The 19,225-nt window shown below is 37.5% G+C and overlaps 1 protein-coding gene across 4 annotated transcripts in view; it reads left to right on the top strand.

Annotated features, from left to right (window-relative positions):
• LOC103026439 (L3MBTL4, histone methyl-lysine binding protein) overlaps nt 1-19,225 on the top strand; it is a 162,655-nt gene that overhangs the window by 66,840 nt on the left and 76,590 nt on the right. For all 4 annotated transcript variants that reach the window (XM_049480331.1, XM_022673370.2, XM_049480330.1 and 1 more), the window contains 2 exons: nt 6,380-6,568; nt 13,337-13,486. In XM_049480331.1, coding sequence (XP_049336288.1) covers nt 6,380-6,568; nt 13,337-13,486 — 339 coding nt within the window. The remainder of the gene's footprint in view (nt 1-6,379; nt 6,569-13,336; nt 13,487-19,225) is intronic.

Here is a 19,225-nt window from a genome sequence, read left to right as displayed (position 1 = left end):
CTTTACCTACCCATTCTCAATACTGATTGGCTAATAACCTGGCAATCATGCCTCCCACTCATCCTATTGGTTGCACTAAACAGGAAACAGATAAATAGTGCAAAAACAGAAAAGGATCCTGGGAAATTGAGTTTTTTTGCACTTGACAACAAAAAGTAATTGATAAAAAAGACACAGAACAGTTTTAAGGGTCCTACACTTTACATTAAAGCATCCACTATTTAAAAACATCTCCTCCAAAAATATCCCAGAACCCTCTCCTCAAGCACACATTGATTTCTGTCTGGAAGCCTGTACTGTAGGAAAGGGCACCATGCGGTGAAGTGAAGCCCTTTTGACTTCAGTAATTTTAGCCTCCTCACATCCAGCCACCTCCGTCTATTTTTGCACTTCTCCAGAAGCCCCCTCTTACTTTCATTCTCACCCCCTCACTCTCATGTCTCTCACACTCTCCCTCCAACCCCTCCCTCTTGCTTTCTCCCTCTCTCTCTCTCCCTCTCTCTCTCTCTCTCTCTCTCTCTCTCCAACCCCTCCCCCTTTCTCTCATCTATACATTTGTCCTGCTTTCTTCTTTGCCCTTTCCATTAAGCATCAAATGACCAGTGGCATCTCCAGCAATTTTGTAGTCTTACTAATACAGTTTTCAGTGGCGTCCTTTAGTGTCAGTCATGCTGATGGTGTGATTTCTGCTGTCATCAAACTGACACATTTGGCATGACTCCAGTCATGTTTTTCTGATGATAAAGTTATTGTAAATTAGTGTGTGTGCAAATAGAAAAAAAAAGAATACAACAAGAACAGTATAAGCAGAATCTTCTGTGATTAGTCTTTAGATCAGCTGACTTGGCCAAGAATTCTCCAGCTTTTTACATTTGAAAAACATCTCTTTTGATGTGTTGCTCCTTTGTCTTTCTGTAGGATGAAGAGCATCCACTGAGTTTGGAGGCATTTTTCTGAACCTGAGCCATCAGCAGTTATATAATCGCTGAACATGAGTGAGCAGATTTGCTCCAGGTTGTTCAGGTTTGCTGGTTGATTCGTGTGCATCACAGTTTTTAGATTTTAGTGCCGGGTAGTCAATAGTATTGGACTTTCAGCTCTGTGCTGTTCAGTTTCAGCAAGATGACGAGTCTCTGCTGAGGAAATTATGGGCAGTGTTGAGTTTGGGCCATACACAGCGTTTAGAATTTTGTCTAAGTACAAATCATTATTCTAATGTATTTTGAAGTTGTTTGTTTAATTTAGTAATGATTTATCTATATCCACAATCCCATATGAAACAGTTGTATTCAGAGGTTTTTATCTGTTGTTACATTTCCGTTGACTCAATTTTTTTTTTTTTTTTGCAGAAGCATTGTTGAATTAGTTTTAATAAGATACAGGTGCATCTCATTAAAATAGGTTAATAATTAATTAATAAAGAATTAAAAAATGTATTTATTTCAGTAATTCAGTTCAAAATGTGAAACTTATATTATATAGCTGTGTTAAACACAGAGTGATCTATTTTAAGTGTTTATTCCTTGATTGTTAATGATATAAACAACCCAAAATCAGTTACTCAGAAAATTAGAATATTATATAAGACCAATTGATACTTTTGGCAGTGTGTCAAGTCCTGCTGGAAAATGAAATCTGCATCTCCATAAAAGTTGTCTGCAGAGAGAAGCATGAAGTGCTGTAAGATTTTCTGGGAAAACACTGAACTGACTTTGGACTTGATATAACACAGTAAACCAACACCAGCAGCTCACATGACTCTCCAAACATCACTGAACATCAGTAAACTTTACATTTCATTTGGAAATCAAGGAACCAGAGTCTGGAGGAAGAGTGGAGAGGCACACAGTCCAAAGTCAGTGCAGTTTATTCACGGAAAATTTCATTTTCCAGCAGGACTGGTCACATTGCCCACACTTCCAAAGTACCAATTGGTCTTATATAATATTCTATTTTTGTGAGACACTGACTTTTAAGTTTTTATTGTCTGTAAGCCATAATCATCAACAATAAAATAAATAAATGTTTAAAATAGATAATTGTATGTAATACATGTATCTAATGAACTGAATTACTAAAATAAAGTAACTTTTCAATAATGTTTAAACTTTTTGAGATGCACCTGTAAGAAAAGATGTATTTGACTTTTTTTTTTCTCATTTCAAACATGCCTTAACCCATTTATGCCCAAATGCAAATATTTGCCCAAATATGCAAATCATGTGTAATTAGCAACCCTTTGAAATAATCAAGAATTATTTCCACCAAAAAAATTAGAAAAGTAGATGAAAAAGTGTGTTTTATTACTGGTCACAATTGTGACCGGTGGGATGATATGCGTATTCTCAATGAAAGGTTGTTGAAATGAGGGCCTTCTGACAGCAATCACTGAAACAGAATACTTGATCAGGAACTTGGGACTTTCCACACCATAGGAACACTATGGAAAATATGTTCAAAATATCTTAACCTTGTTTGTTTATTTCAAATACAAATTGCAACAGCATCACTTTAGTGTAACATGTATTGAAACATTTATTTGTAAACATTTTAAGTTGTACTTTAGTGCAAAGTAATTAGTTATAGTTAGTAGTTACTTATCCGAAAAGGAAACGGAGTTACTGAGTTACTCCATTATAAAAGTAACTAGTTACCAGTAAAAGTAACTATTGCATTACTTTTGTTACTCGCCCCTGAACGCTGTTATTCCCACCGCTGTTATGGAACCGACCTAATTTAACAAAAAATAAATGTAATTAGATTATAGGCAGGTATACAGTAGGCAGGTAGGCAGGTATACAGTAACAAGGTAGAGCAAAGTGCTTGATTCTGTTGATCAACAATCATTCTGACATTGTATTACAGTAACTTAGAAAATAAATTTAACAGATATGGTAGTCCATATCTGACCTATCACTATCACAATCACTTATAATAGAATCTTTCTCATTTTGAGGTATGATAGCAATGTTGCATGCCTTGTCTGGGCCATCGTCTATATGTCAAGGACTTTACTTAGTCATCCTACAATAAAAAAATTTAGGTAAGATACAACAAGAATGTTGTTTGTATATTAAGTATGTGTGCATCTAGATACAACATTCTATCCCACCGGTCACAATTGTGACTGTTTACATGTTTACTCATTCTGCAAACACACCAAAGACATTTGATTAATTACAAATGAATATATCATAACTAAACAACTTAGAGAGCATGCGTACAAAAATATTTGTTTCTATGTTTATTTTAACATATTTTACCAGCCTTTTATTTGGGAGCTTTGAGGCAGCCATCCTCTTCTCAAGATGCAACCAGGAAGTAAAGAGCTCTGGTCATGTGACAATTTACTCAAAAAATTTGATACTGCCCACATTTAATTGAAACATTGTAATATTTCAATATTTCCTTATAGAGTATTGGGAAATTCACCAGTAAGATTTTTATAGGTTTATAATTAATAAAAAAAATTCTGTATATTTGACTTTGCTTACTTGTATTTACAGTTATTGTTATTGTACTCTACTGTATATGACTCTGCTCTGTCTTTTAGTATTTTGAACTGTGGAAATTGCCTAAATAATTACCAAATGCCTTTGTAGAAAAACACTGATCTCCTCCTCATTTTAAACTACATGATCCATGCTGTACATGTTTATACTAATAAATACCCTTTTAGTGTTAGTATTTGAAAATTATTTTATATACATATGCATTGACATTCCATAAATAATGGGATAGCAGTATGTAAATTGATAATTGAAGTGGTACCTCAGGGGTGGCTTGGGAACCAAGGTTGATTCAAACTATATATAGTTTTTTAGTTTTAATAGTTTTACTTAGATCTTTGACAGTAAAATATGACCCAAAAAATTCCAATGTCCTTTGTAATCCAGATGAATCCACAGACATACATTTGGAAGTCTGCGTGTGACTGTGTGTGTGTGACTGGGAGCTAGAAAAAGAGCTGAGACGGCTCAGTCCACTGCTAGTGTCTTGCGTAACAGTCTCCAGAAGAGCATCTTTTGATAAGAAAAGTCCATGTGCTCTTATCTTTCTCTAATAACCGCTGTTCATTTCTGAGCTTTTATCTCACCCCTGCTCGTGTTCGTCACACTGAAGCCGAAGTCTTAAACTGCGCTGTGATACGGGGAGACTTCTCAGGGGTTTCATCATTTCTCTTTAAATCACAGCGAGGCCTTTAACACTCGTGTATTAACATTGTAAAATTTGTCAGCATAAAATTCAGCAGCTAGGCTTATGGTGCTTGAAAGGAGCCTAGTGATTTGGCTGTAATGGTCTGTGAAGGTAAAGGACTTTGGTGTTCGAACTCTTCTGAGTGCTATTACCGATCCATCTGTTCTCACAAAGGCGTGTGCAGTGTTCCTAAAGCCCACACAATATATGTCTGGATATTCAGCACATTTTTTAAAGCTCCTTTGCTGGAAAATCTTTGTCATTTTACAAAGAAACAAAAGGTTTTGTATTAGCTGGTTTGTGGTTTAAGGATCTAGGATACAGTATATTGGTTATTTTCCTCTATGTGTGGTGGATTTGAAATTTATGATACCGTGTGACAACCCCAAAATACACTGCCTGACCAAAAAAAATAATTTGCCAACTGGGTTAAACTGAGTAAATGGTCTGGAGTTGCTGCAGTTGTTCAGGTGTAGGTTTAGCAACAGTATGTACTGAAAGAATGAGGTCAGCTGACTACCTGAATATTCCATCAATGGATTTTTTCTTCCCTGATGCACGGGTATATTCCAAGATGACAATGTCAGGATTCATGGGTCTGGAATTGTGAAAGAGTGATTCAGGGAGCTCAGAGTCCAGACCTTAACTTCATTGAGAATCTTTGGGATGTGCTGGAGAAAACTTTGTGCAGTGGTCAGACTCTACCATCATCAATGCTGCAAGATCTTGGAGAAACATTACTACAACACTAGGTTAGGACTCCCCCAATCACTAGCAGTGCCCCACAAAAAGTGAAAGTGAAGACTAGCGCATGTCACCTCCTCGACATTGTACGTTATTTTTAAAGCTAAATAAATTGATCATATTTCTGTTTATTAAAGCAAAATGGAAACATAAATCCAAATGAAAGGATTATCTTTTACAGGCACTGTTTATTTAACCAGTTTTAGGTCTGTAGGATCTTCACACACCATGCCCTAGACAAAGAGGCAGTAAATTGTATTATGTTGGAATCCCCAGCTGAGAGGAAGAACAATGCCTTTAATCAATCTTAGCTACGTAACTAAAGGTACCATATGCTTCTCTTGTCGCTTCTACCGGAGCTATAATAGGAACAGGACCCTCCTGTTACTCAGAGAGGAAAGTAGCCGATGTGGCCAGATGGTGCTCCAGATGTGATCGAGTTAAATGAAAAGTGTCCTTTTCTGCAGTGACTCCATATCACAAAGCAGTTTCTGCAGAGTGCAGAGCTAAACCTGCGGAGCAAAAGTCACATGTATCGATTCAAAAACCAGAAGAATGCCTGTGTATGCTGAATATCTGCCAGTAGGTGCATTCATAGTGGTGATCTTTGTAGTGTGTTCTTGCTTTTAGTTAAAGCAACAGTCTTTAACCGTTAGAACCGCAAGACATTTTTTACACTAATTAACAGCCTTTGCATTGTCATATTACTGTACAACATGTGTCCTGTTTAGTGCAGTTCAGCCGCTGACTTAGTCCTTAGTCTTAGAGTCACTTTAAAACACACAAAATCCACTGGAGATCCTATGTAAACCTATTTACTGGGTATCCCAGGTCCAAAAAAATAAAATAAAGCCCGGGCTGGATTTTAATTTTTAACTAGTGTAAACAGAACTGTTTTAAACAGACAACTACTTATCTTAATTGTACTTTGCTGGTGGTAAATGTATTCATTTTAAAATGAGAGAGGTCTGCAGAAAAACAGAGATTTTAAACATAGTCTTTCACTTGCTCTGTGCAGTTACAAGTTATCACCAGAGAAGTCTCTAAATCTTTAAATTCCCAAACCTTGTGGACTATCGTTTTAACAGAAAGGCATGTTCTTGAAAAATGCATATAACCATATCCTTACAAAAACACTGTTGGTTAGAAAATCTATAAAGCATGAATTATAAAAGCCTGAGAAAATGATATTTAAAGCTATGTATCATGTATGTAAATACATGTAAATGAAGATGGAATGAAAATTTTTTTTACGTGTAAACATTAATCAAATAAGCTCCTGGTGGAAATGAGCAAATCTGTGCAGTGTCAGCAGAGAGCACTGAGAATTCAGCAACTAAAATACTGTAACAGGCTTTTGTAAATGTTTGAAAACTTCTGCTAAAGCTCACTTGATTTTATCCACTTTTCTCACTTTTTTGATTTTTCTCATCCCCAGTGCCTTCGGCTGTCCCTACTCAGACATTAACATGAAGAAGGAGGTGGTGCTGCCTGATCGGCTGGGCGGTGAAAAGCAGATAGCTTTCGTTCCTGTGCATTTTGTGCAGAAGACGAAGCGCCTGTTTGCAGAGGACGAGGTGGAGGCTGAGGATGAGGTGAAAGACGAGGAAGGCCATGTGGAGAACAGGTAAAGATCGGCACTTGATTGTAGCAGAAGTTACAAAACAAAAGACGAAGAACACTCTCAGAGAATTGTATTTATGATTAGTAGAAAGATCTGACTGCAGAAGACCTTCAGGAAGATTTGACAGACTGTAGGAAGGTGGTGCATTGTTTTCATAATTTTTTTTTTCTCAATAATATTTGTATGGTGAATTTTTCAAATAGCTGTTTCTAATTAATTTTTTTTTTTTTTAAATAACTACTTAAGTGGTTGCAAAACTGAAACACACACTGATAAAGTGCCACAAGACTCTCATGGTACTATATGAGCCTTTTGCAAAGGAAATTGATAAAAAAAAAAATAGATAGATAGATAGATACTTTATTGATCTCCGAGGGGAAATTCTAGAATAGAATAGCTTTCTAAGAATAGCTTTTATTTCAAGTCTTTCCATTTCCATTTGATTTTAGATTATTTATACTGTAGTGATTGCTTATCTCAGTCTCTAGATGCGAAAACCTGGCAGAGATGTACCCAAAAAGATTAGCAGCTGAAAGGGGGCTCTACAAAGTATTGATATATGACTGAATATATATCAGTTGGACAGTAAAAAAAGTATTTTCCTCCAGGTGTGTCTCCTTTACATTACATAACATTACATTACATTTAGCAGATTCTTTTGTCTAAAGTGACTTACAATAATGATGTACATAGAGTGGTAGAAGTTTAAGGTAAAAAACATTTAGGACCGGGCCTAAATAAATAGTGGGATAGAGGAGAAAGGGAAGAAGGAAATGAGGTTAGAAGTAGTTAGTGTGTTAGAGGTGTTAAGAGAGTATTCTCCTGATCTGGTAGTGGAAGGTAGTTTGTTCCACCATTGGGGAACTCTGTATGAGAACAGTCTGGATTGCTTTGTGTGAATGTTTGGTAACGGAGGCGACGTTCATTGGAGGAGCGCAGCGGCCGGGAGGTAGCGTAAGCCTTCAGGAGTGAATGCAGGTAGGAAGGAGCTGTTCTGTCATCATCTTGTAGGCGATTGTAAGAGCTTTGAATTTGATACGAGCAGCAACTGGTAGCCAATGGAGCTCAATGAGCAGCGAGGTGACATGTACCCGTTTTGGCTGGTTGAAGACCAGACGTGCTGCGTTCTGGATCATATGGAGTGGTTTTACTACACAGGCCGGGCGGCCAGTTAGTATGGCATTGTAAGAGTCGAGGTGTGAGATGAGCACTGCTTGTACCAGGAGTTTGGTGGCGTTTTGTTTTAGAAATGATGAAAAAGGAGAGCTGGTCATCAACCCGAAAACCCAGGTTCCTAGCAACCTTTATGAGGGAGAGAGAGAGCGAGTCGATGGTTATGGTGAAGTTGTGTTGGATAGATGGTTCTCTGGTAAGTAGAAGTAGAAGTTCAGTCTTGGAAAGGTTTAGCTGGAAGTGATGCTCCTTCATCCATGCGGATAAATTCAGAAAAGTGTTTGAAAACATTTTTGAGCTAAAAATCCTTGACCTTTTAACACCATGTCATTTTGAAGTTTCCTTCTAATTTAGATCATTTTCTAAAAGGGCAGTGAACACATTGGAAACAGTGAACTAAAAATCGCATGCAATTCAGGAGAACAAAACCTCAATTTTCTCGGTGGCTCAGTGCATGTGTGGTCACAGCAGATGGTTTCATTATTACCTTATATAGCACACCGGCGAGTGCTCATAGAACTGACTGCATTCATTAACGTTTCACGATGCGCGAGTAAATGAGCAAAGGCCACATTTCCAGAACCACTTCATTTTGTCCTCAAATTCACAAACGAGAGGGGCATGAAAAACCATTTACGTTTCAATCACTGCACAGCCTTATTTTTACCTCATCTTAGCACAGAGCTGATGGGCTGGATCTCATATTTTCTCCCAGTGGAAAGCGTGGAGGCGGCCAAATTGCATTTCTTGCTTGTCCACACAAACGCACAGAGGCTCGGGCTCTGCGTTGGCATAAATGCTGAATCAGCAGCACAGAACCAGCTTACGCGTCTTCAGAGGGATTGTGTGAAATTGCATTGCCCACCCCCCACATGCTAAGACTAAGTCTGTGGCAGCTGGCCAGAGGTTTAGAGAGCTTGTATAAAGTAATAGTGGAGTGTGTGTGCTGTGATGTGGGTTGTTTTTACATTATAAAGCAAAGCCATTACTATTTTTTTAAAGCAGCCGTTCCTAGCAGTTGAGTTGAGTTGAGAGATGACAAAATATTAAAATTAATGGTATCAGTTTTCTGTCACGACCACCCTATAACATATATTCATTTTAAAAAACAGAGTGGTCTGCTAGGTTTGTTTAATGTAATTGCTCTTTATAATTTGATGGTATTTCATAAATTAACAAAATAAACAAAATACATTAATCTGCAAAAATACACATTCTGACCAAATCCATGTATTCTCAAAGTTTACAGACTGTCGCTTTAAATAAAAACAGAAATATTCATGAGTCGGGAGGGGGCATAATATTCTAGTAAATAGTGTTGTGTTTTGCCTGAACCTCTGTGCAATGTCTAATAAATTAATTATCTGTTTTTTTGGCCATGTTTTTGCCATGCGTTTTATCTTTTTAATGTTTATTTCCATATTGCTGAACCTCAATTATCTAAACTTGTTATGAGTAGATCATTACTAGTGCATCTCAAAATTCATAATTCAGTTCAAAATGTGAAACTCCTATATTGTATAGCTTAAAATAGTGATCTATTTTAAGCATTTATTTCTTTTATTGTTGATGATCATGGCTTGCAGCCAATAAAACCCCAACAATCAGTGGCTCAGAAAGTTAGAAAATTATATAAGACGAATTGGTACTTTTAGCAGTGTGGGCAGTATGCCGAGTGCTGCTAGAAAATGAAATCCGCTTAAAAGTTGTCAGAAGAGGGAAGCATGAAGTGTGGTAAGATTTTCCGGAAAACACTGCTTCCCTCTGCTGACAACCTTTATTTTCATGCAGATTTCTTTTTCCAGCAGGACTTGGCACTTTGTCCACACTGCCAAAAGTACCAGTTGTTCTTATATAATATTCTAATTTTCTGAGACACTGAATTTTGTGTTTTCATTGGCTGTAAGCCATAATCATCAACAATAAAAGAAATAAACACTTAACATAGACCACGTTGTGCACAGTTTCACATTTTGAACTGAATAGTGAAATAAAGTAACTTTTGAATGATGTCCTAATTTTTTGGGATGCACTAAAATACTCACCAGAGAGGTCTCTAAATCTTTAAATCCCCAAAACTTTACTACTCCCACTTTAATATAGAAAGCATTCTTTATTCAGTCGTTTCTGTGTCCTGTTAAGATCAAGGCCGGGTTCAGTAAACAGAATGCTGCAGTTGTAATTTCATATAGCTATTATACATATGTACTAAAGCCTTGAGAAGATGGAGTGGTAAATTTTTCAGTGGAGTTGGAGTCATATCAAAAAGCTGTACCTGCCAAGTGCTACATAAGTGCTCACTCTCTCCGTGTGGGAGTCTGTGACTGTAGGAGTGTTTGTGTAACAGTCTGCTCTTCATCTAACGTCAATAAATATGTTATGCTCTATGAGAGCTGTGATCTATCCTTCTATTCATGTATGATGTATGGGCATATGTGGGTCTGTGTGTTTGTGTGGACGGTCTCAGACACAGAAACTCACAGTAGACTCGCGCATGCTGTGTGATCCCTGAACAGAATTAATGAGATTAGAATTTTGTTCTTGTCATACTTGTCCAAATATTATGATAATGTTATAGATCAGAAGCCAACAAGCTCTCATTTGCTATGAAGGAAATCTTATGGCCAGTACAAGGAGAGCCGTTAATCTTCCGCTCCAATCTAAATGTAAATTGTCCCCATTCGATTCCACTCTCATGTCTCCTTATAGTTCTATTGATCTCCTACTTTTCACATAGTGGTGCACCCTGGACTGATTTTTCTTTGGAAATCCTTTCCAGAAAGCACTAATATTAAATGCTTTCTTGCGCTGTACAGGACAGGCACATCTGATTTCTGAGGATTTATTCATTGTGTAAAAAAAAAAGAATAGATAGATAGATAGATAGATAGATAGATAGATAGATAGATAGATAGATAGATAGATAGATAGATAGATAGATAGATAGATAGATAGATAGATAGATAGATAGATAGATAGATAGATAGATAGATAGATAGATAGATAGATACTTTTCCAGCAGCAGACACAGAGTTACAAATCGAATACACAAGGTTACAAAACAAAATATATAAAATATAAAGATACATATAAATACAATCAAATAGAAAATAGAATGTACAATGTAAACATGCAGTCTTTAGTGTGTGTGTAATGTAGAATGGAGGTAGTGCAGTTGAACAATAGACAGTGAACACCAGTTGAGTGCATAAAGTGAGGATAACTGATGTCAGCCATACAGAAAGTGCAAATAAACATGTATATAATGTTTTAAATTCAGCAGTGCAAAAGATATGTAAACAGTAGATGGATGAACTAGTGATGGATGAACTACTAGTGCAAAATAGAACTATAAAAATAGTGTTATAGGCTTCAGCAAGTCTGAGAGTGTGTCCATAGCTGAGGGTGTGTCCATGGTGTGGCCAGAGTTGCCAGGGTGAAAAAGTGTCACAGAGTCTTCAGTTTGCTGTGCTGAGAGGAGTTGAAAAGTCTTATGGCCTGAGGGACAAAAGACTTTCGGAGTCTGTCTGTGGAGCAGGACTGGGACAGCAGTCTGCCGCTGAATGAGCTCCTCTGCCTGGTGATGGTGCTGTGCAGAGGGTGGTGAACATTGTCCATGATGTTCAGCAGCTTGCTGAGGGCTCTCCTCTCTACCAGTGGTGTTAAGGACTCCAGCTCTAATCCCAGCACAGAACCAGCTTTCCTCACCAGCCTGTCCAGTCGTCCAGCGTCCCTCTTGCTAATGCTGCCTCCCCAACACACTACAGTGTAAAAGAGGACGCTGGCTACCACAGACTGGTAGAACATCAGCAGGAGTTTCTGGCAGACTTTGAAAGACCTGAGCCTTCTGAGAAAGTACAGATTGGGAGGAAAGATTGGGAGGAAAATCAATAGAATTGAACAGACGATCAGATTTGACCAATAATTTATTATCAGTAATAAATATAGAGGAGTAAAATGTTTAGGTAATGCTGAGCTATTGTGCTAAAATCTGCTAAGAAAGCACTGATATTAAATGCTTTCTGCACTGTACATGACAGGTGCATCTGATTTCTGAGGATTTATTCATGAAAAAAAAAAAAGATTGGGAGGGAAATCAATGGAATTGGAGAGAAGATCTGATTTGACCAATAATTTATTATCAGTATAATATAGAGGAGTAAAATGTTTAGGTACTGCTGAGCTATTGTTTTTTTTTGTTTTGTTTTTTCTTTCATTTAACTGATTTTAGTTGTAAATCAACAGAAATGTGTGAAATAGCGGTGTAACTATTTGTGTATTTGAACTGAAAAAAATGCACTACTATTATTTAATACTAGTGGTGTCAGTCAATTAATAGACATATTCTGTGATCATGATTAGCAAAATAACTGCTACTTTTAAACACAAATTTTAACAGATAAACAGGTGGTATGAGAGGAAGGAGGGTAAAATAGTGAGAGTTAGTAATGAGATTTAATCCATAATAAAATATAATCTACAGGGGTGGGGCGACACTTCGTGCCATGATATCTTGAGAGATTAAAATTGCACAATATTTCTCCTCAGGTGTTAAATCCGTCTCGCGAGATTGTCCACAGGTCACAATACAAATGTTTGATCATCTTGGGTGGCAAACAGCAGCACTGGTCTGCTTAGGTGCTTGACACACAAACATACCAGGGTTCCCACAGGTCCTTAAAAAGTCTTAAAATGTTTTAAATAAAAATCTTAATAATTAAGGTCTAAAATTGTCTTAAATTTACTGTAATTTTTTAAATGGTGCGTTTAATGGCAGTGGGAAAGACCTAAGGTTAGCGGCGAGCTAGCTAAAATTAGTTGCGAGCTAGCTAATGTTACTGGGGAGAGAACTAATGTTAGCGTAGAGCTAGCTAACATACTAACATTAGTGGAGAGTTAGCTACGTTACCAGGGAGAAAACTAGGGTTAGCAGAGATCTAGCTAACATTAGTGGTGAGCTAGCTAACATGCTAACATATTCTGCAACAAAATGGAACAAAATGGAAAAAGAAAATTAATAACAAATGGAAACTGTAAAGATTTCATTTTTAATACAATCAATAATTTTCTACTTAAGAAGTTATGACTATATTTTTGGGCCTTAAATTGTATTTATTGAGGTCTTAAAAAGGTCTTAAAAAGCATTAAATTTGTCTTTTAAAATGGAGCAAGAACCCTGACACACACACCAGACCAGAAAATAGGAAGGAGGAGTAGGGGGGCAGCAGCAAAAGTAACTTACATGCATTACAAGAATTTAACATAAATATACAGAAACATACAGACAAAAAGAAAGGGCAGTTATGCAACATACACTCTTTGTAATGTTCAGAAATTGTAAATGTTCTGTAACACTAACACGAAACTTGAGTAAATGCCATAATTTAACAGTTTTAGGTTTGGCATTGTGAAGTTGGGCTGCAAAAAATAGATGTTTATTGATAGTGCGCCTTATAATCCATTGTGCCTTATAGTGCAAAAAAGATGGAGCTGTGGTAGAGCAATATTTAAATTATAATACTTGTAAATGTGGCTGTTAAAAAATAACCATTAAATCAATCAGAGTTTTTATATTGTTAATTTTCTTGGTTTTCTCAGGGCGGAGTTGTCGGGTTATGATGGCGCTCCTCGTTTACGTGGTCGAACCCCAGGCCAAGCCATGGTTAAACGGGAGCACAGGGAGGAAACTTCATCTCAGGGACAGAAAGCGCCCTCTCCACTCGGCAAGAGAGGCCGACTTCCCTCCAGGTAAGCAGAGTCCATCTGTTCCACCTTCAAAACTACAGAATACCAGCATTCAAGTGAAGGCTTCAGGGAGTCTCTCTCTCTGAAGTTCGATAGTTTTACTGGCTCTTGTAATAAGACAGTCTGCATGATGAAATTCTGTGCAATGTAAGACGTGTTTTTTCCCAGTTGAGCAAAAAAAAAAAAAAAATACACTTCAGACATTGATGCACTATATTGGATCCTTATATTTTTATATTTATAATATAATTATTAATAGATGCACTTTTAAGAACCTGTAAGACGTCAGTTTCACCTTTTGTAAGGTCATGAATGGCTTATTTGTTTGTAGTGTATTTTGCCACAATGTGTCACATGGTAATTTAACTTTTGATACTGGTGATGCATTGTTTATACAGGCAGATGTTCCCCATGCATAAAAGAATCTCTCAACAATGTAGTGTAGGGGATATTGATTTATGATTTATTGCATCAATATCTTCTAAATATGTACACATGAGTCAGTATATAAAATTATACTAGCTGTTAATAGTGTTAATGGTCTTCCTATATTTTGTTATGAGAGTCTGTTAACAGGCTATTTTGGATGGGCATTATTTTCTGTTACATTAAATACTACTAGAACACTATTTTTATTGTATAAAACCTAAACAAGCTTATGAAAATGCGATAATGCACAGTTCAAAAGTTTGGACACATATTGTTTAGTGTTTTTCTTTATTTATTACTTTAGTTAAATTTCTACATTGTACAAAATATATAATATTAAAGACATCTAAACAATTAAGGGACTCATGGAATCGCACAGTATGAATGAATGAATGAATGAAGTTTAACTTATATAGCGCCTTTCTAGAAACCCAAGGACACTTTACACACAAGCACATTACACATTAATACTCATCCACACACCGGTAAGAAGCGGCAGCCAATAGCGCACAGCGTACTCTCAACCAGAAACGACCGTCCACCTGGAGGACTGCATCGGCCACTACAGCAATTACCCAGTGTCAATCCATATCTGGGCACAGTCATACACACTCATTTACACACACACAAACCTACATACATACCACACACTTTACACAGACACACAGATCAATTTTAAAGTATTCAATTTTTCTGGGCAATTTAGAGTATCCAATTTACCTGATCTCCATGTTTTTGGACTGTGGGAGGAAACTGGAGTCCCCGGAGGAAACCCACACAGACACAGGGAAACTCCACCCAGATAGGGACTTGAACCCAAGACCCCATTGCTGGGAGGCGAACGTGCTAACCACTAAGCCACTGTGCCACCTCATAAACATCACATAGTGTTTTGATTGTGTCTTCACAATCCCATGACCTAAAACTGAGATGGTGATTTGGGATAAGCTGGAGCTTCACAGCATGAAGAAACATCAGCAACTGTTGTTCAGCACCTCCAGGAACTCCAAACTATTCCAGGTGACTCTCCCTCATGAAGACATTCACAAGTATCTAAAGGAAAAAACGAATTCTGTTTTGTTCACAAATTAGTTCTGCATGTGTTCCTGTACAGCTTTAATGTCTCCAATATGAAAGTTTAATTATTTACAAAGTAAAAAATATATATAAAAAGAAAGAAAACAAATTAAAGAAGGGGTGTGTCCAAACTTTTGACTGGTACTGTATTTTGCTTTAAATCGGTCCTTTAGCACCCAGAAAAACACTTTGGTCATGTTAAAAAATGTTACTTTATATATTGATAACTTGATATTTTCTGTTTGACGCATACAAAGTAGATGCAAACATTAGACAAGACACCAGCATGTATTTTACATAGAACAAGAAAAAGTGGATTTTAGCGGATGGAGATCTTTATATTTTCTGTATTTCCAGTACATATGCAGTATTGACAATAAAACTACTTGAATTGACTTGACTTGACACATTGTGTGTGCTGTCTCAGAGGAGCACGATGAGACCGACACCTGCTCCAGGAGACCTGAGACCTGCAGCCCTGCTGTACATTTAAAACACTTCACGGCTCTGGCATTTCAGACAGCCGCTGCTTTAATGCAGGGCCTGAAGTGACCCCTCGGGGGGCGCTGTCCGTTCCCTTCATCGCTCTTTAGTGCAGGACTACAGATCCGTGTGGATTACAGTGCTGTGGTCTTTCTCCTCTGTACGGTTATGACAGTGATGATATGTAGTAGCACTTTGCAGCGTGGGCTGAAGAAGTTCCCCAGCCCCTCTCGCTGTTTATTAATGTAAATGCAAATGGCTCGTGTCCCGCGCTTGTGTTGATTTCCCCATGGGGCTCAGAGAGAATGCAGTGCCATGCTTTCAGAAGCAAGCACATGTTCCTGGGGTGATTAATATTCATGTGCTCTGCACGATTAATATTGAATGGGTTTGTATGTTTGGAGGGCTGTGTTAATACAGTGTAGGTGTTGGAGGAGATAGCTAAGCCCTTTTGTAAAAGCGGAAAGGAGGATATGCCAAAAGGATTATGTAAGGATGGGCTTACGTAAAGGCGAAGAGGAACTGGAGCTTCCCAGAGAGATTTGAAGGGGAGAATGGATGAAGCGCGCACACTGGAAGATAATTGGAGAATAATTTCCCCACTTTTTTATGGAACCGTATGAGGAAAAAAATAGAATCAAACGAAACGTGTTAGAAAAATGTAGCCTCCATCATTTTATAGTCGGCGGCTAGTGTAATGGACGTTTTAATCAATGTGCTTTTATAATTTGACTTTGATTCCAACACTGGTCCTATCCCTCTCATTACATCCCTCTGTGATAAAATAATCCTCCTAATAAGACTGATGAAAGCAGTGAGTGATCAGCACTTTTCTGCAGGAGTTGTCCACTTATTCGCTTAATTTCACGGCCGCCTCATCCAGAAGTGTCCTCTCTTTCTGTCTCTTTCTGTCTCTTCTCCAGTCCCTTGTTTCTTTCAGTCCTTTAATCATTCGTGCTTTGTTTACTTGACTTTCAATTATAAAAGAATGTTTTGCAGCTATTTTTCTCCTCCATTAAAACCATAAACAAGGAAATTCCTCTGAGACTCTAAGAGTCGGACTTGGCTCAAGGTTGCTCACTCCCACTGGGAGTCTCAGTCAATAATGACCTCTCTGTGAGAACAAGACTGCATTCGTCTTCCTCTCTCTCTCTCTCTCTCTCTCTCTCTTTCTTTCTTTCTTGGCTGACATTATAGCATGTAATCCAAGTCAGAAATAAGTGAGCACTGCCTCTGTATTGTTAAACATTTGTGTGCTGAAGTTTTAAACAGATTTAAACAGTTCTAAGGTCAGATTTTAGAGTTGTCACTTTTTGATTTGTGAGAAAGTTACATTTAGCTTCTTTGCAAGACTGATTCAGTCTGATCCTGAGAGAGAAATAGTAAGGAGGATAGAGAAGATGTTAATAAACTCTGGATTAGTTTGGTTTTAATTCTAAACTGTCAGGATATGTATTTTTTGGACAATATATTGTCCTGTAAAATTGTCATTTTAGGACACATTTTATGTCACTGATTATAACTATAGTATAATAATACAATTTCCCCTTTTGAAGAGCACTGAACACTAAATTATTAAATATTAATATTAATTTTATTTTGAAACAATATTGAGTCAATATATGTCTATATATTGTATGATGAGTTGTAATTAACATTGTTATTGTGACATCCTACATTTAACTACAGTCAATCAACTAAATGCATTTTAAGTGGTTCTATGAACAATACCATAGGTATAATGATGTGTGGAGAACCTTTTTTTCTCATTCTTTATGGGTCCAAATGGGGTTCTTCAGTGCTATTAATGATTGAATAAGGGCTTTTTCGCACTTATGTTTTTCAATCTGGTAAAATCAGCCTAATATTTTGTTTGCTTTTACCCATGGTGTGGTTCATTTGAGTCACAATCACAGCAAAAACCCTTGAGAGCAGATTACCAAACAAACTCTGAAGCGATTGGTTTGTGGCAAGAACTTGACCACAGTGTTAACCTGGTGTATTGCTTAGATAATTACTTCAGCTATTAATAAATTCCATCTCTGCCACTGCTCAATGTTACACTGCACAAATGTGTCTTTTTGTGATTTATCTTCATTCAAACTAGAGCAATCAAACTATGTGTAGGTGTAAAAAAAGTCTTTTTTAATTTAGCTTTCACTGTTTTTTCTTATTTGATCATCAAGGAACTTCAGCTTCAAAGTTCTGGATGCCTAAAGAAATTTTTAAAAAGTGTTGACCTAGCAGAACAGCAAGATATTAACCGGAGAGGGAGTTTTTTCTTTCTTAAAGAAGGGAAAGTTTTAAGTAGCTGATAAACAGAGATTTGTGAATGAGAACTGGACAGAAACATGTTAAGCAATGAAAGTAGCAGAAAGGGAGTGTAAGCACCTGCTTGTTAGTAGGGAAGTAAAAAGTAAAAAAAACTACACCTATGACAATAAGTGAAAAGGGACCTTACGTGAAGGTCACTACTGGGGTCTAATTGTAATCCCACCCTTTATGCAGATACAGCGCTATCTATTGGCTCAATGCATTAATGTAGTTCCACCCATAATATTTTTTTGAACCAATAAAAGCTCACTTTTTTTTTAGTTATATAGTGGGAGGGTTGGTGATCCTCTGATTTTTACTGAATAAAATGTCTAACTTTTCACTGTTGAGACTGAAGTATCTGGATCTGCCTCAGGTTTAAGTATGTATACCTTAATCTCAAAATAAAGAGCGGAAACTTAAAATGCACTTAAAATCCTTGAATTTTCTTTTAATTTCCTTTAATTTGCTGCCATCCACAACTAGACACAGCTAGAGCTACTGCTAAACGTGACTAGCACTTCTGCTAAACGTTGCTAGAGCCACTGCTATCTGCGGCTAGTGCTGCTGCTAAGTACGGCTAGTGCTGCTGCTAAACGCGGCTAGCACTTCTGCTAAACGTTGCTAGAGCCACTGCTATCTGCGGCTAGTGCTGCTGCCAAGCACGGCTAGTGCTGCTGCTAAGCACGGCTAGTGCTGCTGCTAAACGCGGCTAACACTGCTGCTAACCGCACTGTTGCAAATATTGGAAATCTTTGCTTACCCAAATATACAGTTTTCAGGTAGATTACTGTGCAACACCATTGTTCCTTACTATTGTCGCTTACTATTGTTGCCTTATGTATGAAAATAGAACAGAAAATAGATGTTGTGCACCTTATAATCCGGTGCACCTTTTAGTCTGTAAAATACGGTACAGCTATTTTCTAACGGGCATTTGGGGAAAGCTTGGTCACAACAGTTCTATAACCAAAATACTGACCATCAAAATGAGGTTCCAAAAAGAGATTTAACAGATAATAAAATAACTCTATAAAAACGATTAGAGGCAATATGAAGGGAGCTCAGATGCTGAAAACAAGCACTAGTAATAAGAGGTGCCCTTTTCACCCCATCCTCCCCGCTTATGAAGAGGTATGATGGTCTATAGCAAGATTCCCAGGTGTTGCATCAGATGTTCTGAAAGAAAGGAGAACGCTTGGGTCAGACAATGATGGATGTGTCTGGACTTTCACTTTTTAAAGTTGAAGTATAGCAGAGGGAGTGTACAAAAGAACATTTAAAAGGATGAAAGTTGCTGAAAGAAGACTTTTGCCGTGTTCTAAGGAAGCTAAAGAACACCTGCGTTGACCTGTGGAACGTGTGTAAGGCCTTCCTACACTGGATGTTGGTGTGATTTTCTGACTGTCACTTGTCTGTTTCACAGGCAATTCTAGCCAG

Source organism: Astyanax mexicanus, chromosome 6, assembly GCF_023375975.1.
Source record: "Astyanax mexicanus isolate ESR-SI-001 chromosome 6, AstMex3_surface, whole genome shotgun sequence".
Classification (NCBI taxonomy): Eukaryota; Metazoa; Chordata; class Actinopteri; order Characiformes; family Acestrorhamphidae; genus Astyanax; species Astyanax mexicanus.
Note: the sequence above shows the minus strand (reverse complement) of the source record. Positions and strands in the feature narration are given on the sequence as shown.